The sequence below is a fragment of the Eumetopias jubatus genome, unplaced genomic scaffold (assembly GCF_037043125.1).
Source record: "Eumetopias jubatus isolate StellerSeaLion01/CBP00866 unplaced genomic scaffold, mEumJub1_p1.0 scaffold_4, whole genome shotgun sequence".
Lineage (NCBI taxonomy): Eukaryota > Metazoa > Chordata > Mammalia > Carnivora > Otariidae > Eumetopias > Eumetopias jubatus.
Genome location: NW_028274810.1, coordinates 106932070 through 106958292, shown reverse-complemented (window position 1 = coordinate 106958292; position 26223 = coordinate 106932070). Strand labels below are relative to the sequence as shown.

Below are 26223 nucleotides of genomic sequence, written 5' to 3'. Positions count from 1 at the left end.
GCCATCATCCGCTGGCTGAGAGAGCAGGCTGACCCTCACCCTGGGACCCTCTGCCTTCCCACCTGGTGACAGCACCCTCTGTGCTAGTCCTGTTGCTCTTCCCCTGGGGAGAAGCTCCCCCTACAGACTACGGGGCTGCCCCCCCCCCCCCGTTTTCTGTCGGCAGCTATCTCCTCTCTGGGTTTCTGTCTCTCTGCCCCTTTGTTTTCCGAACCTCCGCCCCTCCAAGTCCCAGCGAGCGTCTGTCTGCCGACACTCACCCAGTCATCATCACCTGCATCGAGCACCCCATTCAGACCTCGGTGCCAGCGTGTGCATCCCTCATTGCCTCCCCAAGGGGCCCAGCTCCACACAGCCAGGCCCTCAGCAGTAACACAGCGTGTCCTGATTCTCCAGGCACTGCCCGCACCTCGGTGCCTCCCTGGCTCTCCCAGCTCTCTCTTCCTCCTGGAGATGGGCAGGGCCGGATGGAGAATGAGGTGGAGTTGGGGCTGTCCTGGAGAAGAGGGACAGAGGGTATGGATCAGCCCCACTCCACCCTGGCTTCTGCCTCCAGGCACCCACTCTCCTCCTCCTCTGTTCAGATGGCTCCCCCTGGTGGCTACAGCCGGCGTCCTGGCAGGTGTCCAGGCCCTAAACTGGGCTCCCTCCCCCAGGGCTCCCCAGGCCTGAGGATCTGCATCCCCTGGCTCCTCATCTCTTACTCCTAACCCCTGTCACCTTCAGGCCTCACCACGCTGGCATCACCTGGCCTCCTGCGGTCCCCTGGGACTTTGTAGTTGTGTCTGTCTGGAAGCTCTTTCTACTGATCTGCGCCCCCCTGTCTCCTCATCACCCAGGTCTCTGTGTAACCTCCCTGTGGGCAGACAGTGTATCTGACTGAGGACCCACTTAGCCTGCCCAATGGAGGAGCTCAGACAGGGTAGTGAGACAGGGCTGGAGGGACCCCTGGGCACCAGTGAGATAGGTAAGGAGTGAGGGACAGGTGTGCAGGCCGGTGGTCAGGGCCCTGGCATCCAAGCATCCAGCCTTGCTGAGCCGCTCCTCACAACGGTCATTAAATCCCACCACCCTGCAGCGTGGACTAACAGGCAGAAGTATGGGCCTTGCCTGCTGGCCAGGCACACAGCCTACAGTCAAACGTGGCTACCTCCTGGCCTCACCTGAGGTGAGAACTGGAGGCTTGGGCCTGATGTGGCCTCCTTTCCGGTGGCTGGCCCTGGGCCAGCAGCAACATCCCGCTGTGAAATGCCCATTGTCTGCTGAGGCCCAGAGAGAGGGAATGGCTGCAGCTAGAGAACAGACACCAGGAGCCTGGGGACGGGGGGTGGGGGCTGCTCTGTCTGGTCCTCTTCCCCTCCCCCACCAGGGCAGCCTGTGACTCTGGGCCAGCTAGGTAGCCTACGCTTGACTGACCCACGCCAGGGCAGCTGCGTTTTCTATCCTCATGGTGTGCGCCTCAAGATCCCCAGAGACTGGGGGGACAGACAGAGTGGAGGTGGCTCTGGCCAGGGGAGGCCCCAGCACTAGAGGTGTGTGTGGGCACGTGCACTGTGACCATGCCGAGGGGAAGGTGGTGCCACCCCACCTCCACCCCATCCTTTCTTGGGTAGCTGGGCCCAGGTCCCTCCAGAGTGAGGAAGGGGTCATCTGCTCCAGAAAGAGGCCATCAGGTTGCTGGTGGGCTGGATACCCCATCTTCTCCACCTTCCTTCTCAGGCCCAAAGAAGTACTTGGAGGTACCCAACCAGAGCCTTCATGTGTGCACATGGGTGTACGTGGGGGCAAACCCAACGTGTGCTGTGTGGGTGAGGGACAAGGTGTGTGAGGTGAGTGCGCGTGTGTGATGAGGCCTGAAGGTGAGAGTGTGTGTGGTGCCCAGTGTGCATTCATGCCAGTGAGTGAGGAAGGACTGTGTAACACCCAGTGCCAGTGCAAACTTGGGTGTCTGCGTCGGAACACCTGGAACGCCGAATGTGCGTGTGTGCGTCTGTGTAGTCACATGTTGCTGAGTGTGAGCCCTGAGAGCAGAGGGGCTAATTTCTGGCTCAGAATATCCTCTGTTCCTTCCTAGGGCATGCGGCCTGCATGGGCTGGTCAGGGCCGAATGATTTTGAGTCTGAAGATCCCAAAATAGCTCTGGTAGCCTGTGTTCCCCTCCCCCTGCTGGGCCTGGGGCCTCAATGGCCCTTTGTCTCTCTGAAGGCCTGGAGCCCCTGTCGGGGGCTCAGACGCTGACTGGGGCCAGGAAGGACAGGCTGCCTGTGGGTTCCCCTCCTCCAAGCCAGGCCCTAAGCCCCACCCCCGTGTCAGCCGGTGGGCCAGTCTTCCCTTCCGTAGGAGCATCTGAAGGCAAGCCCGTTTGCCCACAGAGACGATCCTTTGCCAGCCCCCACCCCACCCCACCCAGGGATCAGACTCCCACTGGTCCCTGAGCATACCCCTCCCACACCCACCACGTCTGGCCGCTTCCAGCCTGGACCTGGTGGTTCCTTTATCCCGCTCCTCCTGCGGAGCCTACCCGTGACGCTGTGGCAGTGGCAGACAGGGCCCATGTGTGTGGGCATGTGAGCATTGCCTGGGGTTTGACCCCTGGGACTGTCCATGGGGCCCTCTCTGAGCCAAGGGATGTGGATCCTGGGCGACGGCAGGGACAAGTAAATGGGAAAATGTGTGAACCGCCTGGGTTCACCACTCGGTCTCTGGGCTCTGAGCCAAGCCCTGCCCCAAGAAGATAAAATGTCAGACCCTGCCCTGGGTGCTCCCAGTCCAGGGTGGCGCTCTGGGGAGCTGCTGGCACTATCTGTATGGTGTGGGCAAGGTCCAGTGAGGTGAGGTAGAGGATGGGAGGCACCCCTGAGAAGGTGAGGCTGATCAGGGGCCAGGGTGTCCCGGTGGTTGGGTGGACTGCTGCTCTGGGTCCATCGCAGTGTGAGGTGAGGGAACCACGTCGTTTATGGGTTTTTCCTGCAAAGTTTCATTGGGTTTCATTAGAACCTCAGGTTCCGGGCTCTAAGAGGTTTGAAGACCTCCGCTGTGGGTGATGGGACGCTGACAGGGCTGGCCCTGAGTGGGATGTGGCCCTACTGTGCCTGGCCACAGAATGGAAAGGAGTCAAAGGAGATGGGCCTCCTAGAACTGGACCCTGGCTGGCTGGCAGAGGAAGTGGGGGGGGCGGGCAGAAGGGTGTGGGGGGAGTGTGGAGGCACCTACCTGACCAGAGGAGGGGGAGCTCTAGGGCCATGTTTGTGACATAGCTGAATACAGCATACGGTGGAGGGACCTCAGGGAGAGTCCAGCCGGAGGCTTGGTGGGAGTGGAGCTGAGGTGTCTGTCGGTGCCCTGAGGTGCCGTCACTGTGGATGAGTGGAGGGTCGGCACCAGGAGGGGCTTGTGCCAGCGCAGAGCCGCCGCACAGACCTGAGGGAGGGACTGCAGGAAGGGGGTGTGGTCAGTGCTTCTTTCCCCAGGTGGACTGGGAGGGGACCTCCGAGCGACCAGGGTGGCTCTGGCGGTAATAGCAGTTTGGCTGAGAGGGGGACCTGCTGACCACGCGCGCGCAGATAGTCGTCCGGAGGCCTGAGTGCGCGGAGTCCGAGCGGACGGCCGTGTGTCTGCTGAGTGTGGGATTGTGTGTCGGGTATGACTGAGCGTGTCTGGGGGTGGCGGCAGCGGGGCAATTAACCTCTTTTCAGCGGGGGCGGGAGTGGGTCAGCAGTCCTGGGACGGGGCTGCGTGGGCCCTGATCCCAAGGAGAAGAGGGATCCCCTGTGCCTTGGACGCCAGGCTTCCCTCCCTGTCTCTCCAGAAGGGGCTGGCCGACTCCAAGAGGGACAGGCAGAGGTCCCTGCAGGGCCTCGAAGGCCTGTGACCAGGTCCAGGCTGGAAGCTGCCAGACGTGGTGGGTGTGGCGGTAGGCGCTCAGGGGTTCCTCCCAAAGGTCTGTGGGCGGTGGAGGGATGGGGGTGCAGGGAAGTGAAGGTGTTAGTCATAGAGATGGCCACCGAGGGGACCGCGACGTGACCGGTGTGGATGATGCGGACGGTGCGCGACCCCCGCCCTACCCCGAAGCTGGCAGGAGCTATAGGGAAGGGGCGTCCTCAGCGGGCGGATGTGGAGAGGCCTGGCTCCGGCCGGCCCGGCTGTGACGTCACGGCCCCGACGCTCCCTGGTGGCCTCTTGGGGGCGCTCCAGGCTCGCGGGACCGTGCCGGGGGTACCGCGACTATTTACATAACGCTTCTTTACAAGGAACTCATTTGCATGTTCTTCTCACCGTCCCAAGGGGAGGTGGGAAGTACGCGGGTGGTTTGAGGTGTTGCCATCAATTCCTAGGTGGGGGTGGGCCTGTCTCTCCGCCTCCGCCCTCCGTGTTGGACCCAGCCCGCTCACCACCTGTGTGTGTACCTGGGGGACCCTTCCCCCGACAAGCACACTGCCAGGGCGGGGCCAGCAGAGGCACACACGGTGACACGCACACACAAGCACACGCACACCGCAGCCTAGAATGGAGTCCTGCAGACGGGCCCGAGCCCCGCTGCGGGGAATCAGGATGACCCTCCGGCCCTCCGCCGCGTCCTCGGCCGCGGACACACTCTGTCCGGCCCAGCTCCGCCGGGTGGGCGCGGTAGGGGACCCGCCCAGCCCCTGACCCCGCCCCACCCCTTCTCCCTCCGCCCGCCCCGTTCCTAGCCCCCCACCCCGCCCCAGCACCTGCCTCCACTCCCCTCCCTCCCCCCGCGCCCACCCGCCCCACGACCCCTGTTCCTTTCCCAGCCCCGGCTCCCACCTCACCCCCCGCCCGCCACCCCAGCGCCCCCACCCCTGCTGCTGCCCCCGTTTGCCCCTGCGTTCCCTTTTGTGCCACCGTCTTCTTCCGCCCGGTCCTCTGCGCCGCGAGCCCCGACTCCCCGCGGACACCGGGGTCCCCGGAGGCGTCTTCCTTTGTCTCTGCTCCCCGCCCTCCTTCCGCGGCGCCCCTCGCCCCTCACTCACCGCCTCAGCCCTGGCGAGGGCGACACGAGCTGGCGCTGCTCGCCCAGAGGCGGGAGCCGAGGCGCGGCCCTCCGAGGGCCGGCTCTTTCTTCTCTCCCTTCCGACGCGCGCGCGCGCTCCTCCTGCTCGCTGCCGCTCCCGCCTCTGCTGGGGACTGGAGACCCTCCGCGCCCGGCACCCCGCCGCGCCTCTCCTCGCCGCGAGTGCCCCTCGGACCGGCCCCTCCAGGGTAGCCGGGCGGCCGGGAACGGGGGCTCCGGAGCCCCGCGGAGAGCTACTGGCACCTACGACTACCGGGTTGTGGACACGAGGGGTGGCCGCTGGCTGGCCCGTAGTCTCTCCTCCTCTTCCTTCTGAGAATTCTGCACACCTCCCGTTATGAGCCTCGGGGGCTGCGGTGGGGTCCTGGTGCTCTCCGGGCAGTGACTGGCACTGAACTTTGAGAACATAGCTGCTGTCAGCTGCCCCAGGGGTCCCAGAATGGGAGGAGTTGCCCCGAAGAGGCCCAAGGGCACCCCTTGAGGAATCCCCACACCCTGAGAGTGGGGACTGAGGAACCCAGGGCCATGCCTCCGCTACCTCTGGAGAGGGACCCCCGGCAGCAGCGCGGGGTCTCCCTGCTGGTGCGATATTTTATGATCCCCTGCAACGTCTGCCTGATCCTGCTGGCCACTTCCACGCTGGGATTCGCCGTGCTGCTTTTCCTCAACAACTGTACGTGGTTGCGGGCCTCAGCCAGGCTCATGTGACCCTCCTGCTGTCTGAGTTCCCCTGCCTCAGCCACCACGGACTGGGGGACAGGCAGGGTCACATAGAAGCTACCAGCTGAGGTGTGGCTCGGATGGGCCACCTGCATCTGGGGACAGGGTGGGCCATTCTCTGGATCCCTCCGCCCCTCAAAGCTTATCCTTGGGCTCCTATGGGGCTGACCCTCATCCTGAGCTGCAGAGACAACTTTCTCTGGGAGCTGGGGAGGAAGGGAGCAGCTGACTACACTGGAAGTGGGGGCTTTGGCAGGGCCTGGGGCGGGGCTCATCTAGGGAATAGGTGGCTGCCCACACCCTTGCTGTTAGGGCCCCGCCTGACAGGTGTCAGGCCATGACCATACAGCTGGAAGGGCAGAGAAAAGCAAGGGCTCTGCTTTGGCTACCCACAGGCTTTGGCCAGTCCTCAGGGCTCCAAGTGGGGCCAAGGAAGGGATGGGCTTGGGCACTGGTAGAGAGGGCAGGTGTGGGAGGGCAGAGGTAGCCCCTCCAGACTGGGCAAAGGGACAGACTATGGAAAGGCCTGCTCAGAGAGGACTAACTCAGATATTTGTTGTGTTTTTTTTTCCAGACAAACCTGGGACCCACTTCACACCAGCACCCCCCACGCCTCCGGATGGTGAGTTGAGTGGGGGGCCTCAGGTGGTGACAGGCTGTACTTGGGAGACTGTGCCTGGAGGGGCAGTGGCACTCTTGGGGGTCAGGAGCCATTCTTGGGGTGTGCACACCAGGCATATTAGGGGTATCTGGAACAGAGAGGAGGCTGAATGACAGAGCCTGGGTCCTTCCTGGGATGTCCACAGTGGTGGACAAGCAGAGGGCAGGTGGGGTCCTTGGGCCTGGGCCTGACCCTGTGTTGGCCATGGGCCATTGCACACAAGCATGGCTCCAACTTCTCTGGGCCTTGGCCTTCTTGGCCGAAAAATTGGGACTAAGTCCTGGGGCCTGCAAGTTGTAAGATCGTCAGACAATATGTGCGAGGGGTGGGGGGTCATGAAGGACCAATGACTGAGGAGGGATTGGAGAGCCTGTCTCTGGACCGAACAGCCTGGGGTTGGCCTTCGTGACCCACTTTGTGGGCTGGGGCCTGGCTTCCCTGAGGGACCTTCTGGTCTGTGGGCCACTATAATTAAGCTAATGTGATGGGGGAGGGGATGAAGCTGTTAGTGCCACAGGAAAGGGCAGCTTGGGGTTCTCTCCTTGGGCCAGGACAGTGAGAGCTTCCAACTTTGTGCTCAGTACCTAGGCCCCCTGCTGGGTGGGTACCTGCCCAAGTTCATAGAAGTCACTTATGGAAGGCTATCCACATATGGGATCGGGCCTATAGTGGGCTGGGGGCTGGAGACCAGACTGAGTCTCCCACAGGCTGTGGGCAAGAGGCCTGAGGCTGTCTGGATTTAAAGACTGTCCTCAGCCTCCTCTCCTGAAGCCTAAAAGCCTGGAGCATCTCCTTTGCTTTACATACATACCAGTCTTCCCTGCAGCTGCACGTGTGGGCCCCCACACCCACATTCTGATCCTACTGCACGCTGGGGGACAGATCCATGGCTGTCGTCATCCCTCGTAGGCATACACACTGTGTGTTTGTGGCCACCGGCAGGGCTTGGGGCATCCATTCCATCCCCCAGCTCAGCTGAGACCAGGAGGGGAGTTAAATATACCCACGCCAGCTGGTGGCTATAAAAACCACCGCTGCCTCCAGCATGGCACATTGTGAGGGGGCCCCTGGGCACGCGGGGAGCAAGACTGTGCAGGGAGCTGAGTGGCCGGAGAAGGCCTCCCATAGGAGTCAGAGCTGGGCAAGTGTGGCAGAGCGCGTGGCTTGTGGGCATATGGGTGCTCTCCCTGCATTTATGAGGGGCAGTGTACATAATGCTTAAGGGCTGATACAGGTGTGGGACTAGTGGTGCCTGGCACATGCCGGGCATGTGCTTGCATGCCTGTGCGTGCCTGCGTACTTGTGCATGTTTTATGTCCAGTCAAGAAACTCGTCTTGAGCCTCGGTGATTCTCTAGTCCTGGGGGAGCGGAGAGCACACATGTAGACAGGCGGTTGTGAAGCGGGCAACAAGACTGTGCACGGGAGCAGCCCTCCCCTGACCTCACAGCCTGAGCGTGGCTCTGGGCAAGGAACCCATTTCAGCCTGGACAGGGGATGAACACCATGTACTCCAAGCTTCTGCTTTGCCTACGTCGCGTCACCAAATGCTGTAGCTGCCCTGGGAGCCACAAGATCTTCCCCCACTTTAGAGCCAGGAGACTGCCCCTTGGGAACTGCCACTCTGACAGGGGTGCAGGCTCCGCAAAGTGGTAGGAGGTGGAAGGGCTTGGACCTGGACCCACCTGTCTGACTTGGGAGTCAACATGGGGGCCTCAGCTTGATGGCCTCCAGAGGCACCCTGACCTCTCCTCTGCCCTCAGCCACCTTCAGTCCAACAGCTAGTCCCAAGGAACCTGTCCCCAAGATGCTCCTGGTCTCCTGCCCCCAGCCCCTCCCCTTGCAGTCCACCTTCCATACACCTGACCCAGTGCTCCAGGCTCGCTTATCACAGGTTAGCTGTCCATCGTCATCATCACCGTCCTTCCCTAGTTACTGTCTTGGGGGGGACAAAGCAGAACCCTGGGCTGTGGAGGCAGAGTGCAGGTCTTGGTGGGCAAGGAACATGCTAGTCATCCAGGAGTAGATGTCTTTGTCCGAGGGGTCTGGCTAGACAGAGGTGAGCAGAAGGAGAGTGGCCTGAATCCGAGGGCACAGACACTCTGCCACGAGCCCAGGAGCCTGAGGTGTAATGAAAGACCAAGTATTTGGCCATGGGGTCAGGACTCTGGGAGGGACCTTGGTCAGCAGCTCTAGTTGAAGCCAAATTGAGGAGTCAGCTGGATATCAGCAAGTGCCTGTGAATTTGGCCTGGGGGTCCCAGGAGCCTTGGGCAAGGAAGATGAGAAGAAAGTGCTAAGGGGAGAGTAGAGGGAGATGGAGGGAGACAGAGAACGAAGAGGCCTCACGGTGGACAGGCTTTGAGTTTGGTTTGAGCCAGGACAGAGAGAGGCCAACGTAATGACAGTTCTTGTTCCTGTGTCATTTACGGGAGCAGCTGACACTCCACCCAGAGCTGCATGCTGGGCACCCTGCAAGCCTCTGCGGATATTGGCCCATTTAGCCCCACAGTAACCCTGGGAAGCAGGTCCCACCGTCCTCGCTCACAGAAAGAGGTACTGCAGCAGGACGGGGCGATAACTTGCCCACGGTCACCGGGCAGGTGAACGCAGAGCTGACGGTAGCCTGGCTCTGGGATCTGCAGGAGCAGGGACGCAGGGGAGCTCGGGAGGAGGAAGGCAGGAGCCTTGGTGGCAGGGACTTCAGGCCGGGGTGTCCAAACTGGCCCCACCCTTGCCTTAGGCCCCTGTTCACTCAACCTGTGTGGGGTGGGGGTGGGGATGGCCAGTCAGACCTGAAGGAGCCTGAGGTGGGCCGTTGCTGTGGCCCTGCCCTCGCCCGAATGGAGGTGCTTTCTCCCTCCCACCCCACTTCCTGAGCCTGCTGGGAGGCAATGGGGGGAGCCACCCCGCCCTCTCCACCATAACTTATGAATGATAATTAGACCCAATTAAACATGTATTGGATGTAGACAGCTGCAGCCTGTAATGGGCCCACGCACCTGTGGGTGGGCAGTCCTGGTGGGGGTCCTAAGGGGTCAGCCTGCCTCTCTTCAGGAGGGGCTATCCCTGACAGCTCTGGGTTTAAATGTCTGAGAGCCTTCCGCGTTTCTCCAGTCCGCAGGACTGTGGTCCCTCACCAGTGGGGGTCAGGAGCAGCCACTTCCTTGGGATGTGCTGGGCACACGGCAGTTTTTAACTGCAGAGTTAGAAACTAAAATGTTTGAAGAGGAAAACGACGGGTCTGTGGAGCCCCTGTGCTCAGCCGCCCAGAGGAGGTCGCTCTTGAGTGTGAGGTGGGGCAGCAGGACTGCGGAGGAGGTGTGGGGAGGTGAGGGCATTTACTGAGGTGGGGGCCCCGGAGGAGAGGTGGGGAGGTGGAGGCGTGTGAGAGCCTGAGGGGCCTCAGAGAGAGATGCCCCATCAGCTTTCACCTGGGGAGACCTGGGAGGGCTGGAGGACCAGGAACGTTCAAGAAGGCCACATCAGGAAAGCCACCGCTGAGGGACCTGGGGGAGGTGCAGGAGGCGAGGGGGCCAGGCAGAGAAAAGCCCAAGAGTCAGGGCCCACGTAGAAGAGATGTGGGAAGAAAAGAGGAACATGGGGGCGGCCCAGAGCCAGAGGTGGAGCATGTGACCTGGATCCACAGACCTCCCACCCATCTGGCGGGGGTGGGGCTGGTGATGGGCCCTGGAGCAGCTCCCAGGAAGGGGCCAGGGCCAGGGCTCTGGGGGGTAGGTCGGGGGTCGGATGAGGGACTTGGATTCTGATTTGAGGAGAGGGTGGGCCCCTAAGCAAGGTGGGGCAGATTCCCTGCGATAGAGTTGGCCTGAGGGTTGGTTTCTTGCTCTGTGTGGGGGGCTCCCACTGAGGTGGCTCATGACTCCCTGGTGCTGGTGCAACATCTGGGAGATGACCCCCTCCACAGCTGAGAAGCTTCTGCCATGAGGAAAAGTGCTGGGGCCGGTGGGGTTTGAGAGGGGAAGGGGCCAGGCCCTGTCGGCATGTGCAGGTGCGTGTGGACGCGGCCTCTGCGGACACACACATGTTCCTGTGAGTGCCCAGCACAGAATGTGTGGACGTGCGCGGCGCGGGTGGAGGTGTCCCTGGGGTTAGTGGACGAACACGGTGAGTGCCTCTCGAGGTCTCGGCAGCTGTGTGGACACAGGGACCCGCGGCCCGGGGGGCGAGCGGGCTAGGCCCTGACCTTCCCTTCTCCTGGCGCACCCCCAGCATGCCGAGGAATGCTGTGTGGCTTCGGCGCCGTGTGCCAGCCCAGCGCAGAGGGCTCTGGCCGAGCCTCCTGCGTGTGCAGGAAGAGCGCCTGCCCCGCCCTGGTGGCCCCCGTGTGCGGTTCCGACGCCTCCACCTACAGCAGCGAGTGTGAGCTGCGACGGGCGCAGTGTAGCCGGCAGCGCCGCATCCGCCTACTCAGCCGTGGGCCCTGCGGTGAGTGCGGGTACAGGCGGGCACCCGGAGGGCGGGGGGACGGCTTTGTGACCCCAGTCTGCCCCCCCAGGGTCCCGGGACCCCTGCTCCAACGTGACGTGCAGCTTCGGCAGCACCTGTGTGCGCTCAGCAGACGGGCACACAGCCACGTGCCTGTGCCCGGCCGCCTGCCAGGGGCCCCCCGAGGGCCCCGTGTGTGGCAGCGACGGGGCGGACTACCCCAGCGAGTGCCAGCTTCTGCGCCACGCATGCGCCCGCCAGGAGAACGTCTTCAAGAAGTTCGATGGCCCTTGTGGTAAGCCCTGCCCCCTGCCCATAGCACGGCCTCTGCGTGTGCGTGCCCGCCTGGCCCCGCGGCCTGACCTCTGCCCTCCGGCTTCCAGACCCCTGCCAGGGTGCCCGTGGTGACCTGAGCCGTGTTTGCCGCGTGAACCCACGCACGCGGCGCCCCGAGATGCTCCTGCGGCCTGAGAGCTGTCCCCCTCGGCACGCACCCGTGTGTGGGGATGACGGGGTCACCTATGACAATGACTGCATAATGGGCCGCACGGGCGCTGCCCGTGGCCTTCTCCTCCAGAAAGTGCGCTCTGGCCGGTGCCAGCCTCAAGGTGGGTGGCTCCTGGGGGAGGCCCAGCCCGGCCACGCGGTGTGAGCTCCAGGCCTGCCTGTGCCCACACTGTTCTGCGCTCCTCCCCGGCGCCCACTCGGCCACCTCGTGTGCTCGTGGATGCCCTGCACGCCCCGAGGTGGGGGCTGGCGGGGCTCCCCGGGCTGTCTGATTTCCTTGCTTCGCCCTCCCAGACCAGTGTGCAGACGTGTGCAGGTTCGGTGCCGTGTGCCTGTCCCGCCGAGGCCGTGCCCGCTGCTCCTGTGACCGCGTCGTCTGTGACGGGGCTTACCGACCCGTGTGCGCGCTTGACGGGCACACGTATGACAGTGACTGCTGGCGCCGCCAGGCTGAGTGTCAGCAGCAGCATGCCATCCCCGCCAAGCACCAGGGCCCGTGTGGTGAGCACCGGAGGGGGGCCTGTGCTGGCCGTGGGCCAGCCCTGCATCGCCCCTGCTGCCTGTCATCACTTACCATCTCCATCCCGACTCATACTGCTCCCGGGGGTGCCGCAGGGCTGCTGTGCATCCGCAGGCTCTGGGGCAGTGGGTTCTGTTAGGGGGGTGCCTGCAGCACCGGGGGGGCCTGGCAGAGACGGGGGTCCTTGTGCAGGCTCCCCGGTGCCCGCGTGAGGCCATCTTGCCCCGTCACCCTCCAGGCCCCCAGGCCCCCCACTCTGGGGACGCCAGGGCCCCCACAGAGGCAAAGTCTCAGTCAGGCTCAGTACGGGGATGGGGCGTGCAGTGGCTCTGCCAGCCCCCCACTCTGTGTCCGTCAGTCGGTCTGTCCTTCCACGCTCTCTGTGCGTCTGTATTCTCTCCTCTGTCCTTCCTTCCCTCTCTGCTCCGCCTCTTGTGTCTTCCAGCCTGACCTGCTGGCAGGATGAGGTACCGCGCCTGCCGCCAGGAGCCCACGGCCCGAGGTCTGCCTCCGGCACAGCGGGGGGCGGGGGTGGCTCGCTGCTGCCTGGCCTTGCAGTCCTCAGAGCAAGTGGACAGACACCTCCTCCCCTTGGTGGCCCTGGGTGTGACCACGGGCCACGACTCCTCCCCCCCATGGGGAGAGAGCCCCCCCTACACGTACGGGTGTCCCAGGGCTGCTGGTGGCCAGTGGTCAGTGGCCTGGATGGCTGCAGAAGCCTGGCCCTCCCTCAGCCCACTGTGGGCAGCCAGGAAGTTCCTGTGTCGTGGGGGCAGCCCCTCCCCGCACTCAGGCAGGGGGCTGAGGCTGTTTGGGTCTGTGTCCCTGTCTGCATGCGTCGTGTGTCTGTCCCTTTCTCTGCTGTGTCCTGAGCATTCGGCTCTTCTCCCCGTCCACTTTCCCTCCGCTGCCCCCACCCTGGGAGAGGGTCTGCTGCGTGGAGCTGGGGGCTTTGTGCGTGAGCCTGGGGGAGCAGGAAGAGCCCACTGAGTGCCCCTGTTCTCCCCAGACCAGCCCCTGTCCCCATGCCTCGGGGTGCAGTGCCCGTTTGGGGCGTCATGTGCTGTGAAGAACGGGGAAGCGGAGTGTGTGTGCCGGCAGGCGTGTTCGGGCATCTATGATCCTGTGTGTGGTAGTGACGGTGTCACGTACGGCAGCGCGTGCGAGCTGGAGGCCACGGCCTGCGCCCTTGGACGGGAGATCCGGGTGGCCCGCAGAGGACCCTGTGGTCAGTGGTGGGCAAGTGAGTCTTGCTAGGGGGTGGCGAGTCCTGATTGCCGTGTTGATGGAGCCTCTTCCGCAGACCGCTGCGGGCAGTGCCGCTTTGGAGCTCTGTGTGAGGCCGAGAGTGGGCGCTGCGTGTGCCCCTCCGAGTGCGTGGCCTCGGCTCAGCCCGTGTGTGGTTCTGACGGGCACACGTATGCCAGCGAGTGTGAGCTGCATGTCCACGCCTGCACACAGCAGATCAGCCTGCACGTGGTCTCAGCCGGGCACTGCCGTGAGTGGGGCTGTGGGGCGGGGCAGGTGGGGTCCTGCGCCTCCCTCGGCTGGGGCTGCCCTGACCCCTGCCTCGCTCCGCCCTCCAGAGGCCTGCGGAGACGCGGTGTGCGCCTTCGGGGCAGTGTGCTCGGCTGGGCGTTGTGTGTGTCCCCGGTGTGAGCAGCCCCCACCCGGCCCCGTGTGCGGCAGCGACGGTGTCACCTACGACAGTGCATGTCACCTCCGGGAGGCAGCCTGCCGGCGGCAGACACACATCCAGGAAGCCCGGGCGGGGCCCTGTGAGCAGGGTAGGCTTGGGGCCGGCCGGCCTGGGCTGCTGCGCGCCAGCCTCGCACAGGACCCTGCAAGTGACCCAGCCCCCTCCCCTCAGCTGAGTGCGGCTCTGGGGGTTCCGGCTCTGGAGAGGACGGTGAGTGTGAGCAGGAGCTGTGCCGGCAGCGCGACGGTGTCTGGGACGAGGACTCGGAGGATGGGCCATGCGTCTGTGACTTCAGCTGCCATGGCGTCCTGCGGAGCCCGGTGAGCCCCCCGCCCTCCCCCCCCCGCCTCCCCCCGGCTCTGGGCCGGCGGCAAGGAAGTGGCTGTGGCCACCCACACTGACACCGCCCCTCCAGGTGTGTGGCTCGGATGGGGTCACCTATGGCACCGAGTGTGAGCTGAAGAAGGCCAGGTGTGAGTCGCGGCGAGAACTGTATGTCACAGCTCAGGGAGCCTGCCGTGGTGAGTGGGCCTGTGCATGGCTGCCGTTGTGTGCCTGTGTGCACAGGTGTGCAGCCTATGTGTGCACGTCTCTTCTTCACGGGGGTCCGTGTGTGCCGTGGGGGGCATGGAGCACGTGGGGTTCAAGGAGTGCGGTGCATGTCCATGCGGTTGCAGCCTGTGGGTACGAGTGCCTCCAAGCAGCAGGGGTGCGCGACGCACCAGCCTGTGGTGCCCCGGACCGGGCTTCGTGCACTAGCGAGGCCTACCCTCTGGACGGTCTTTCTTCTGGGGGGACCCGGGTGGTGGTCCAGTAGATACGCCACATTTACTCTACTTCCATGTGTGCACGGGTGCTCGTGTGGGTATGTGGACTTATGCGTGCACGCACACGTGTATCTGTGGGTGTGTTTGACGTGTGCGGTTTGGGAGGAACGTGGGTAAATGTGTCTACGTGTGTTTTGTATGTGTGTGTGCCAGCTTGTAAAAACATACTAACCAAGCACACTGGGTTCTGGTTGTTCGTGTATGTACGTGGCAGCGTGTTCACGATCTTTGGGTGTTCTGCATGTTTTCAGTACTACGTGAACAGATGTGTTTTTGTAAGTGGTGTGGGGTCCTCACCTGTGACCCAAGCTCCAGGTACCAGGTCCCGACAGCCAGGGGAGGTTGTGGTGCAGTGGCCAGGCCCAAGGTGGACATGTGGCACTGCGTGTCGCCCCTCCCTGCAGGCCCCACCTTGGCCCCGCTGCCACCTGCAGCCCCCCCGCACTGCACCCAGACCCCCTACGGCTGCTGCCAGGACAACATCACTGCGGCCCGGGGTGTGGGCCTGGCCGGCTGCCCCAGTGAGTACTCAGGCCCAGCCCCAGCCCCAGCCCGGTGGGGCCGTGTGGCTGCAGTGACCCTATCCTGCCCTGGCCTTGCAGGCTCCTGCCATTGCAACCCACACGGCTCCTACAGTGGAACCTGTGACCCAGCCACGGGTCAGTGCTCCTGCCGCCCAGGTGTCGGGGGCCTCAAGTGTGACCGCTGTGAGCCTGGCTTCTGGAACTTCCGTGGCATTGTCACTGATGGCCGGAGCGGCTGCACCCGTGAGTGACAGGGGCCATGGTCAGTCCCCAGCCGAGCACTCTCACCTGTCCATCTTGTCACTGTGCTCCTTGTCTCACCTGCTCAGACCCTGGCCTGACCCACACCAGGCAGGAACTGGGCCGGGCCCTGGAGCCCGTGGGGAAGCCAGGCGCAGAGCTCAGGTTCTTCCCCCTGCCTCCCAGCCTGCAGCTGTGACCCCCGGGGCGCGGTGCGGGACGACTGTGAGCAGATGACTGGGCTGTGCTCATGTAAGCCCGGGGTGGCCGGGCCCAAGTGCGGGCAGTGTCCAGAAGGCCACGCCCTGGGCCCCGGAGGCTGTGAAACAGGTGAGAGCCAAGCCTGGCGCTGACCTTGGCTCCCCATGCCAGGGGTGGGGCCGTCATAGGAGTGAGGCCTCCGGAGCCAGCAGGGTCTTCCGTGTGTGCCCCAGATTCCTTGGTGCCTGAGACGTGTGCTGAGATGCGCTGTGAGTTTGGGGCATCCTGCGTGGAGGAGGCTGGCTCCGCACACTGCGTGTGCCCAACATCCACCTGTCCGGAGGCCAATGCTACCAAGGTGAGGGCTGGGGCATGTGGAGGGTAGTGGGGTGGGGAGGGGCCCCCCGGGGAGGGGCCCCCCCCCCAGCAACCTTGCCCTGTGCCCAGGTCTGTGGGTCGGATGGAGTGACCTACGGCAACGAGTGCCAGCTGAGGACCATTGCCTGCCGCCAGGGCTTGGACATCTCCATCCAGAGCCTTGGCCCGTGCCGGGGTGAGGCCCCACCCACCGCCGGAGAGCTGACGGAGAGGGCCTGACTCTGGGCTGACTGCCTGACCTGGCCCTCTGCTCAGACTCTGTTCCTCCCGCAGAGGCTGCTGGTCCTGGTGCCCCCCCAACATCTGGACCCGTGGCCACATCAGGGCTCAGCATGAGCAAGGCGCTGCCACCCTCCCCCAGCGCCCTGCCCCGGGCTCCCAGCAGTACCCCTCCCAGCCAGCCCACGCCTCAACCCTCACCGGGGCCGTGGACCACTGCCGGCATCCCCAGGACAACCCCGGGGCCCGTGCTGACCATGCCCCCCACGGCCGCTACCGCGGCCAGCCTCGCCACGTCGGCCTTTGGCGAATCTGGCAGTGCCGACGGGAGCGGTGATGAGGGACTGAGCGGTGACCTGGAGGCCAGTGGGACTGGCTCAGGGGGTGAGCGTGGGCTCAGGGATGTGGGGGACGGGGCCCAGGAAGGTTACCTCTGGGGCCAGGCTTAGACTGCACCTCCCCAGGACTCGAGCCCCCCGGAGGTGGCAGTGCTGCGACCCCTGGGCCACCCGTGGAGAGGGCTTCTTGCTACAATGCGCCTTTGGGCTGCTGCTCGGACGGCAAGACGCCCTCGCTGGACACACAGGGTTCCAACTGTCCTGGTGAGTGCGTAGCCGGTGGCTGGGGTGGCACGTGAACCGTGGCCTGGACACGCCAGGAACGCTGTCTCCCCTCCTAGGCAGGAGGCCTGCCTGGCAGGTGGGCGCTCAGGGCTTACGGTTTTCTGATTTGGCACGCACACGTGCGTGGTCTGCGTGGTCTTGGGCATTCAGCATGGGCGTGCACACGTGTGGGTGCCCAGGACCCTGCGGCTAACTTGTCTTTCCTGTTGCAAGCCGGCCTGGAGCTCTGCTCCAAGATGTTTGGTAACTGATACCAGCCCTGCCCCGAGACCCCACTAACCTCATGACCATCTGACTAACCTGCCCTGCACCCCGTGTGGCTTGCTGCTGGGGCCTGTGCCTGTGGCAGGTGCCAGGCAGGGCCTCACTGCCCCCTCCCCCACAGCCACCAAGGCATTCCAGGGTGTACTGGAGCTCGAGGGGGTCGAGGGGCAAGAGCTGTTCTACACACCGGAGATGGCCGACCCCAAGTCAGAGCTTTTTGGGGAGACCGCTAGGAGCATCGAGAGCGCAGTACGTGCAGGGCCCACAGGGCAGGGGTGCGGCCCCGCTCAGCCACTAGCTTCCCTCCCAGGACAGACCCAGAGAGGCGCTGGAGAGGGAGGGCCTGACAGCCTGGCCTGGGCAGCTCCCCAGAGCCCTCACCCACTGCCCACCCACAGCTGGATGACCTCTTCCGGAACTCGGATGTTAAGAAGGACTTCCGAAGTGTCCGCCTGCGGGACTTGGGGCCTGGCAGCTCAGTCCGAGCCATTGTGGACGTGCACTTCGACCCTGGTGAGTCCCCTATCCCGGGCCCTCCCAGGAGGCAGTAGGCGTCTGTGCGGGGCTCCCCCATGCTCCATGTCCCTTCCTTCTCAGCCACAACCTTTAGGGCGTCTGATGTGGGCCAGGCCCTGCTCCGGCAGATACAGGCGTCCCGGCGCCGGTCCCTGGGGGTACGGCGGCCCCTGCAGGAGCACATACGCTTTATGGACTTTGGTGAGTGCACAGTCTGGCCAAGTGCTGCTTGCCTGTCCCCTCCCCTGCTACCCACAGCACCCCTGCCCCGGCTGGCCCTCCCTGTGCTCTGCTTTCTGTGGGTCCTGACTGTCCCTCTGCCCTCAGACTGGTTTCCCGCATTCTTCATGGGAGCCACCACAGGAGCCACACCTGCCGTAGCCACGGCCAGAGCCACCACTGTGGCCCACGTGCCTTCTGCTGTGACCCAGCGGGCCCTCTACCCCAGTCACACAAGCCGGCCTGTTGGCAGGACCACGGCCCTGCCCACCACACGCCAGCCCCCCACCACTGCCCCCCGTCGCGTGCCTGGACGCCGGCCCTTGCCCTCAGGCCCCCAGCAGCCACCAAAGCCCTGTGACTCCCAGCCCTGCCTCCACGGGGGAACCTGCCAGGACCAGGACTCAGCTGGAGGCTTCACCTGCAGCTGCCCAGTGGGCAGGAGGGGTGCTGTCTGCGAGAAGGGTAAAGGTCATCCATGCCAGAGAGAGGCGGGGAAGCAGATGGGGGGGGGCGCGGTGGGCTAGGGTTGGGGCCAGGCCAGGCCAAGCCACGGTGGAGAGCTGGGGACCAGGCAGAGGGGGCCCAGGTTGGGGTGAGGGGCAGGTTGGATTCCCTGCCCCAGAGCTGGGGCCAGGGCCCGCTTGGGGATTCAGGGCTGGGGCTTTCAGGGTAGAGGAGAACCCCGAGCGGGGCCGGGCTCCTCTGCGCCCCTCCAGCGGTTCCCTCCCTGTCTCCCTGTAGCACTGCATCCCTCTGTGCCAGCCTTCGGGGGCCACTCCTTCCTGGCCTTCCCCACCCTCCGTGCCTACCATACACTGCGCCTGGCACTGGAGTTTCGGGCGCTAGAGCCCCAGGGACTCCTGCTCTATAACGGCAACGCCCGGGGCAAGGACTTCCTGGCACTGACTCTGCTGGGGGGCCGTGTGCAGCTCCGGTGAGTGGCCAGGGCAGGCCAGGCGGAGGGGGCTGTAGGGGTGGGGGCGGTCAGGAACGGAGCCAAGGCGGGTGAGAAGTGAGGGCGGAGGCTGAGGTTGGGCGGTGGTCCTGGGCCCCTCCGGCTGTCCTGAGTGCCTGCTCCCATCCCCCAGGTTTGACACCGGCTCAGGGCCTGCAGTACTGACCAGCTCAGTGCCTGTAGAGCCCGGCCGCTGGTACCGCTTGGAGCTGTCTAGGCACTGGCGCCGGGGTTCGCTCTCAGTGGATGGGGAGACCCCTGTTCTGGGCCACAGCCCCAGTGGGACTGATGGTCTCAACCTGGACACAGACCTCTTTGTGGGCGGCGTCCCGGCGGACCAGGCTGCTGTGTGAGCACCAAGGAGGGTGGGGCACCCCAGACCCTGGGCCCCTGACCTTGGTCCTGACCCCTGACTCTTGTGGGCGGCATCCAGGAGGCCCCAGCGACTTGTGAATAGCAGAGTGGGTGCAAGGATGAGTGTGGATGATGGCATTGACCCTGATTTGATCCCAATCCTGATTCTGTCTCCTGGGTGGCATCTCTCAGCCCCAGGCTGCCGTGTTACCCCCAAGGAGGGGCTGGGCTGGCCCTGACCTTCAGTCCTGAGCCTTGACCCTCAACCCACTTCTTGGTTCTGTCCTGTTTGTGGGGCTGGACATCCTGGGAGCACCAAAAGCGGGGAGCAGCCCTGATCCTGGCTGGTTGGGGGCGTGCAGTGTTAGAGCTGGCTGTGAGAGGGGGCCTGTGGTTTCTTGGCCTCCGGTGTCTGACCCTCCTCCTGGTGGCAGGGTGCTCGAAAGGACCTCCATCCGTGTTGGCCTCAGGGGCTGCATCCGCCTGCTGGACGTCAATAATCAGCGGTTGGAGCTCAGCAGCTGGCAGGGGGCTGTAACCCGAAGCTCTGGTGTGGGCGAGTGCGGGGACCACCCCTGCCTGCCCAACCCCTGCCTCGGCGGGGCCCCATGCCAGGCCCTGGAGGCTGGCATGTTCCACTGTCAGTGCCCACCCGGCCGCTTTGGTGAGGGTGGAGCCTGGGCTGGGTGTGGGGGTTGGGGGCATGCCTGTGTGTCTGTGGGCATGGGACCCCATCGTGTCTCCTTCCAGGTCCAACGTGTAGTGATGACAAGAACCCCTGTGAGCCCAACCCCTGCCATGGGGCAGCCCCCTGCCGCGTGTTGCCTGAGGGAGAGGCCAAGTGCGAATGCCCCCAGGGACGGGGGGGCACCATCTGCCAGACAGGTGGGGGCATTGGGCTGCCAGTACAGGGGGAGGGTGGGGATGAGGAAGTCAGGGTTAAGCGTTAGGGTGTGGGTTCTGGTTGGGGTTAGGGTCGGGGTTGAGGTTAGGGCTTGAGTTCGGCCTGGGGCTGGCAGGTCAGTGGAGTTACGGGGAACCCCAGGGGTCAGGGCCCGGCCCCTCCGTGTGACTGCTTTCTTACCCTCCACAGTCTCTGAGCGGGATTATTCTCAGCCCTTCCTGGCTGACTTCAGCGGCTTCTCCTACCTGGAGCTGAAAGGCTTGCATACCTTTGAGCGGGACCTGGGGTCAGTAGGGCGGAAGGGGGGGTGAGCGGAAGCATCCCCCCAACCCCTGTCCAGCCTGTGGGGTGGGGGGCCGGTGAGAGGTCCCACCTGACCCCACTGGACCCCCAGGGAGAAGATGGTACTGGAGGTGGTGTTCTTGGCGCGTGGCCCCAGCGGCTTGCTCTTCTACAATGGGCAGAAGACAGACGGCAAGGGGGACTTCGTGTCCCTCGCCTTGCGAGACCGCTTCCTGGAGTTCCGCTATGACCTGGGCAAGGGGGTGGCGGTCATCAGGTGCACCCTCACCCGTGGGCATGGGGGTGGGGCTGGGGGCACTCGGCTGTGTCACTCAGGCTCTGGGGTGGGCCCAGAGCCTGCTCACGGTACCCCCTGCTCCCCAGGAGCAAGGAGCCCGTGGCCCTGGACACCTGGACCAGGGTCTTCCTGGAGCGCAATGGCCGCAAGGGCGCCATGCGGGTCAGTGACGGGCCGCGCGTGCTGGGGGAGTCCCCGGTGAGTGTCCCCAGGGCCGAGGGCCTCGCACCAGCTCCCCTGCCTCCTTCCTCCCCCGTCTCCCCCGGGGGGGCGCGGCAGCCCCCCCACGGCCGGCTCTCACTGAAGTGTTCTCCCCCACCTGTCCTGTGCCCTCTGTCTGTGTGTCTTCTCTCTGCCCCCACTGCTCTCTGGCCCTTGCTCTGCAACCCCCACCCTGCTCTTCGGACGTCAGAAATCCCGCAAGGTACTGGTCTCTGCTCTCATCCTACTCGTTCATCTTCTAGAGTAGCTGCTGCCCCCACTAAGTCTCCACCTCGGCCACGTCTGTGTGATTAACTCTGCCTCCTAGATATAGGCTGGTGGGCGAGGGGGTGGGTCCCTGCTGGCCCGTGGGGCCGCTGATCTGGGGCCCAGTGCCCTTGTCTCCGACTGGGGGGCAGGCTCCACAGCCCCCTCACCCGGCCTCTCCCCCCAGGTGCCACACACTGTCCTCAACCTGAAGGAGCCGCTCTATGTGGGAGGGGCCCCTGACTTCAGCAAGCTGGCCCGGGCAGCCGCAGTGTCCTCCGGCTTCGACGGCGTCATCCAGCAGGTACCTGGGGTGGGGGTGGGGGTGGGGGTGGGGGTGGGGGTGGGGCCCATCCCAGCCAGGGGCTCTCTGCAGTGTCAGGGGTGGTAGAGCCTCGAGGGAGGGCCCATCCCAGAGGGGCCTCTGTCCTGGAGTGGGGGTTACTGTGGCAGGGAGGACAGCAGGCCCGACAAAGGTTCTCTACCTCTCATGCCCCCAGGTCTCCTTGAAAGGCCAGCAGCTGCTGACCCAGGAGCACGTGGTTCGGTCCGTGGATGTCTCGTCTTTTGCCCACCACCCTTGTACCCAGGCCTCAGGCCACCCGTGCCTCAATGGGGCCTCCTGCCTCCCTCGGGAGGCCTCCTACGAGTGCCTGTGTCCCGGGGGCTTCTCGGGGCTTCACTGCGAGAAGGGTAAGGACGGTGAGCGGTGCCCAGCACCTGGCTGAGGCTGGCTGGGGTGGAGCCCCAGCCGAGGCCGCCCTCACCCCGACTATCTCTCAGGGCTGATTGAGAAGTCGGCAGGGGACGTGGACGCCCTGGCCTTTGACGGACAAACCTACATCGAATACCTCAATGCTGTGACGGAGAGGTAACATGCCACCTGGGAGCTGGGCGCCCCCCGCCCCCTCCGCCTGTCTGGCCCTATCTGCGTGCTGTGCAGGGTGAGACGCCGGACCCTCCACGCCCGCCTTCCGCTTTGTGGCCGGGAGGGGAAGGCCCAGTGTCCACCCAGCTCGGGCCGCCCCCCACCTTCCTCCACCCTCCTTCCTTCTCACCACCTCTGTCTCTTTGTTTCCAAGCGAACTGACCAATGAGATCCCAGCGTAAGTAGCACCTCGGCCCCCACCCCCACCTTCACTCTCCGCCATTCTCAGCGCCTCATCCACAGCAGCACATCCCGAGCCTCACCCCCACCCCCACGGAGGGCGAAACTCTCCACCCCGGTGGAGGAGAATGGGGTTGGGGGGTGTCTGTGCTGTGTAAGGCTTAGTTCCCTAGCTTGGAAGCGGGGAGCCGTCACCCCATCCCCCCCGGAGCCCCTGCCTCGACACAAAGCACCAGCATAGCGTGTGTGCGTGCAGGCGTGCATTAGAGTGCATGCGTGTCTGAGTGTGATGCACATGCTCTGTGTGCGTGTACCTCACGTGCACACGTGTGTTCAGACATCCAGGGGCCGCTCCCAGGCAGGTGAGCCCTCAGCTTCGCCTCTTGATCTCTGCACTTGGCCTGGGTCATGCCCACCAGCCCTGTGTGTACACACAGGTCGTTGCCCCGGCTCCGCCCCGGGGTCCTGTGTCTCTTCTCCGGGTGCTTGCTCTCTCACTCTCCATTGCTGGAAAGGGGACATGGGGAAGGGCTGCTGGGTACCCCCCCCTCTGACCCTACACTACAGCCTGTCTGTCCCCTGCTCACCTGCTTCCCCTCTCTTCCGGCTTCTAAGTCCTGATGCTCCGGATTCCGGGGCCCTTCCCAGGTGAGCAGTGGCACCCAACCCCCGCTGTCTGTCTGCCTCATTCGTCTGCTGTGTGTCCGCCTGTCTGGTCCCACCTCCTGCCATCCATCTCTCGGCCTGTCTGTCCCATGTGGGTGTCCACCCACCGGTCCATCCAGTCTCCCCGGGTCTCATCACAGCTGCCGTCATGGCCCTTGCCCTCCCGCCTCCCGCACGCCGTCCCTGGCCGCCCTCCTGGAGGCCCTGACTGGCTCTCTACCCCGCAGTGAGAAGGCCCTGCAGGGCAACCACTTTGAGCTGAGTCTGCGCACGGAGTCCACACAGGGGCTGGTGCTGTGGAGCGGCAAGGCCACGGAGCGGGCGGACTACGTCGCACTGGCCATTGTGGATGGGCGCCTGCAGCTGACCTACGACTTGGGCTCCCAGCCTGTGGTGCTGCACTCCACCGTGCCAGTCAACACCAACCGCTGGTTGCGGGTCAGGGCACATAGGTCAGCGGGGAGCCCAGGGCACGCCAAGAATAGTGGCGGGTGGTGCCTGGACTTGCCCAGCCAGGGCACGCCCGGTCACTTGTAGCTAGGGCCCAGGGCGAAGTGCCCGACTCCAGGCCACTGCCAGTGAGGGGGCGGGGCCAGAGGACAAAGGAGAAGCAGTTACGGCCAGGGACTTCCTGATCTGAAAAGGGAGGCCTTGCTCTGCCCGCACACTGTTTGGAGACCTGCCCATGGGGTCTGAGCCTGGTCATCCCCTGCAGCAAAGTTTAACCCACATGAGTTCCCCCTGCCCTAGCCACTGGGTGCTCTCCTGGGGATCAGTGCCACCTCATTCTGGCCCCCAGGCATGATGGTGGTGGGCCCCAGGATGGGACTTCTGGGAGGGATGTGGAGCTCAGGATCTGGGGGTGGCAGGAGTGCCTCTGGAGCCACCTGATGATGGCTTCACCCCACCCCACCCCCAGGGAACAGAGGGAAGGTTCCCTTCAGGTGGGCAACGAGGCCCCCGTGACTGGCTCTTCCCCGCTGGGTGCCACACAGCTAGACACAGACGGAGCCCTATGGCTGGGTGAGTGTTTGGGGGAAGGCCAGGGGAGGAGTACCCAAGGGTCTCAGAATCTCTGAGGGACAGACCCTATCCCCTGGGGCTGCAAACTGGGAATGCCACCTGAGTCACCCCGTCCAGGACAGCAGACCAACTGGCCAGGGTAGGGCCCTGACCCTCCTGTCTTAGGCCCTGCTCTTCCCTGGGTGACTGTGGGGCCAGGAGGCCGGAGCATGTCTCCTGGTCAGGTGGTCTCCCCCTCCCGATAGGGCACTGACAGGCCTCGGGTAACTCACTTGGTCTTTCAAGTACCTGTGGGTCTCTCTGCTGGCTAGTGCCCCAGATTGCCCATCCCTGAGTCACAACCGGGTGGCCTTCTGTCTTCCTGCAGGTGGCCTGGAGAAGCTGCCCATGGGCCAGGCCCTGCCCAAGGCCTACAGCACAGGCTTTGTGGGCTGCCTACGGGACGTGGTGGTGGGTCAGCGCCCGCTGCACCTGCTGGAGGATGCTGTCACCAAGCCGGAGCTTCGGCCCTGCGCCACCCCATGAGACACACCACAGCCCACCACCCACCCTGCTGTCATTATTTTCTATTTTTGTAAACTCATTGCTTTTTTGATATGGTTTTCTTGCCTATGTGTTGGCCAGAGGGACTGCTGGACCAGCCTCCCTACCGTCCAAGCAGACAAGCTGCAGAGACAAACTCTGTGTCACGGGACTTGCAGGGGGAGATGACGCAGGCAGCATGGAGGGCTTGACTCCAGCGGCAGCCTCAGGATGTGTCCCTCTGCCTTGGGCCACTGTGTCTTGGCCCCTCGTGCTCTGTCTCCCCGTGTGTCCACCCGTGCAGGAAGGCGCTGCTGGGGCTTGAGGGGGCCCTTGCTCCATGCAAGCCCTAAGGGGCCTTCCTGGGCTCCCACTTGAGCTGCTGCTCCTCCCTGCCTGTGCTGTAGGCCAGGGCTAGCCTCGAGTCCAGACCGGCCCCTCCCAGGCCTCCCGTGCCAATACTGTGACTTCGCAGCAATGTTACTGCTGGGGTTATACTGTACCCCTCCCTTCAACCATGTCCACCAGTCCCAGAGTGCTGGGGGACAGAGGCCAGGTCCAGACCTGGTCAGCACACCTTGGCCCTTCGCTAGCCCTGCCTGTCTACCCAGCCACCCTGGACATAGCTGTGCCCCCCCCAGATACCCCAGCTCTCATTAGCCGTCCTGAGAGGGAGCAGGGCTGCTGTGTGCTGTGCTTGATGCCCACTGCCTCCTTGCTTGGGTAGCTGGCATCCCCCCTCTCAAGGATGGGTGTCCGGGCCTGACCACCAACCTTTATGCATTGATTTTAGTTGATACCTGGGGTGACAGGGCCATCATCCTTCCTGTCCCGGCAGCTGAGCACACCATTCAGCAAACTCTCTCTCTGGTTCTGGTGTGAGGGGTGTCATTGCCCAAGACCAAGGCCAAGGGGTGGGTGTAGAGGCAGCAGAGAAAACTGCAATATTACGCCCCATCCCACCTGCCCCCCCACACACACACCCTGCCCTCCTGTGGGGGTGGCAGCCCTAACCCTCCCACAGCTGGGAATGGGCCATTGAGCCCAAAGGCTGAAGGGAACCCCATATGTCATGTTACTAACTCCGGTCTGTGTCTGTGTCTGTGTCAATCACCATGAAATAAAGTCTGAACACTTTAAAAGAGGTGCTGGCATCTGTCTACACCATCCCTGAGCCCTGCCTGGCCCAGGGACCACCCACCTGGCTGGCTCCTTTCCTGTGGCTTCTTGTTCAAGTTTGTGATACAGCACAGGCTTCAAGCTCCCTTAGGAAGCCCTGGATGGAGAAAAGGGCCTTGCACTGGGGTGTAGGGCTGCTTTTTTGCAGAGTGCACACTGTTATGCATGGGGGTAAGGCGCATGGAGGCAGCACACCAGGTGGCCTTGGAGGTGACCAGTCTTGCAGGCAGCAACCCCCTATGAGTGCATGTGCATGTGTGTGCTTGCACACATGTCTTCTACATCAGTACGTGAGCACAGGGTGGGAAGGGGGGCTGTGAGGAGAGTGGGAAGATTGTACTAAGGGCAGGGTAGGTGGGGGGTAGGAGGGCCTGGGGGTGCAGCCAGGGTGAGTGGGGCAGGCAGCCTTTTTCATTGGCCCAGGTAGGAGGGCAACTGTTGACTCTGCTGGGAGACCCGAAGCAGGAAGCCCTGAGATGGGTTGGCCCCGTGGAGCTGGAAGGAACAGGGGGAGAAGGGAGAGTGAGTGGCTCCTCCCTGGAACTCCTGACTTTTATAAAGGATAACTGTTCTTTGTTTGTTTGTTTGTTAATAGAAAAAAAGCAGAAAATGAATATAAGAAAACAAAAATACCCAGACTCTCAGCACCCGGGGGACCTGTTGGCCCATGGGCATTCACACTTTCATCCATTATTCTTTAACTTGTTTGTTCAGGAGATGTGGAATGGATGCTGTCAGCTGTCAGGTGCTGTGGATGGGGGAGCAGCATGGCCCTAAACCCCAAGGTGCTAAGGAGAGAGAAACAGGTGCTGATGCAGGGTACAAGCGGCAGGACTAGCCTGAGGCTCCAGGAATACCTGG

The 26223-nt window shown here is 64.0% G+C and overlaps 1 protein-coding gene across 4 annotated transcripts in view; it reads left to right on the top strand.

Annotated features, from left to right (window-relative positions):
- Positions 1–25327, top strand: part of AGRN (agrin) — a 34223-nt gene extending 8896 nt beyond the window's left edge. Inside the window, exons 1-35 of one of the 4 annotated variants that reach the window (XM_028108525.2) lie at positions 4859–5708; positions 6330–6377; positions 10648–10863; positions 10934–11158; positions 11247–11471; positions 11665–11871; positions 12900–13118; positions 13194–13388; positions 13477–13677; positions 13761–13909; positions 14005–14110; positions 14821–14937; positions 15019–15183; positions 15367–15510; positions 15615–15739; positions 15829–15934; positions 16033–16362; positions 16443–16580; positions 16987–17114; positions 17264–17378; positions 17463–17582; positions 17709–18065; positions 18345–18537; positions 18692–18907; positions 19347–19576; positions 19663–19797; positions 20006–20102; positions 20211–20375; positions 20483–20594; positions 21052–21168; positions 21365–21557; positions 21648–21735; positions 22866–23090; positions 23558–23661; positions 24029–25327. In XM_028108525.2, the coding sequence (XP_027964326.1) occupies positions 5561–5708; positions 6330–6377; positions 10648–10863; positions 10934–11158; positions 11247–11471; positions 11665–11871; positions 12900–13118; positions 13194–13388; positions 13477–13677; positions 13761–13909; positions 14005–14110; positions 14821–14937; positions 15019–15183; positions 15367–15510; positions 15615–15739; positions 15829–15934; positions 16033–16362; positions 16443–16580; positions 16987–17114; positions 17264–17378; positions 17463–17582; positions 17709–18065; positions 18345–18537; positions 18692–18907; positions 19347–19576; positions 19663–19797; positions 20006–20102; positions 20211–20375; positions 20483–20594; positions 21052–21168; positions 21365–21557; positions 21648–21735; positions 22866–23090; positions 23558–23661; positions 24029–24186 (5817 nt within the window). In that variant the 5' untranslated portion in view covers positions 4859–5560 and the 3' untranslated portion in view covers positions 24187–25327. Of the gene's footprint in view, positions 1–4858; positions 5709–6329; positions 6378–10647; positions 10864–10933; positions 11159–11246; positions 11472–11664; positions 11872–12899; positions 13119–13193; positions 13389–13476; positions 13678–13760; positions 13910–14004; positions 14111–14820; positions 14938–15018; positions 15184–15366; positions 15511–15614; positions 15740–15828; positions 15935–16014; positions 16363–16442; positions 16581–16986; positions 17115–17263; positions 17379–17462; positions 17583–17708; positions 18066–18344; positions 18538–18691; positions 18908–19346; positions 19577–19662; positions 19798–20005; positions 20103–20210; positions 20376–20482; positions 20595–21051; positions 21169–21364; positions 21558–21647; positions 21736–22865; positions 23091–23557; positions 23662–24028 lie in introns of those variants that run through there. The other 3 variants (XM_028108524.2, XM_028108523.2, XM_028108522.2) reach the window with 3 other exon arrangements.
- Positions 25328–26223: the final 896 nt, after the last annotated feature.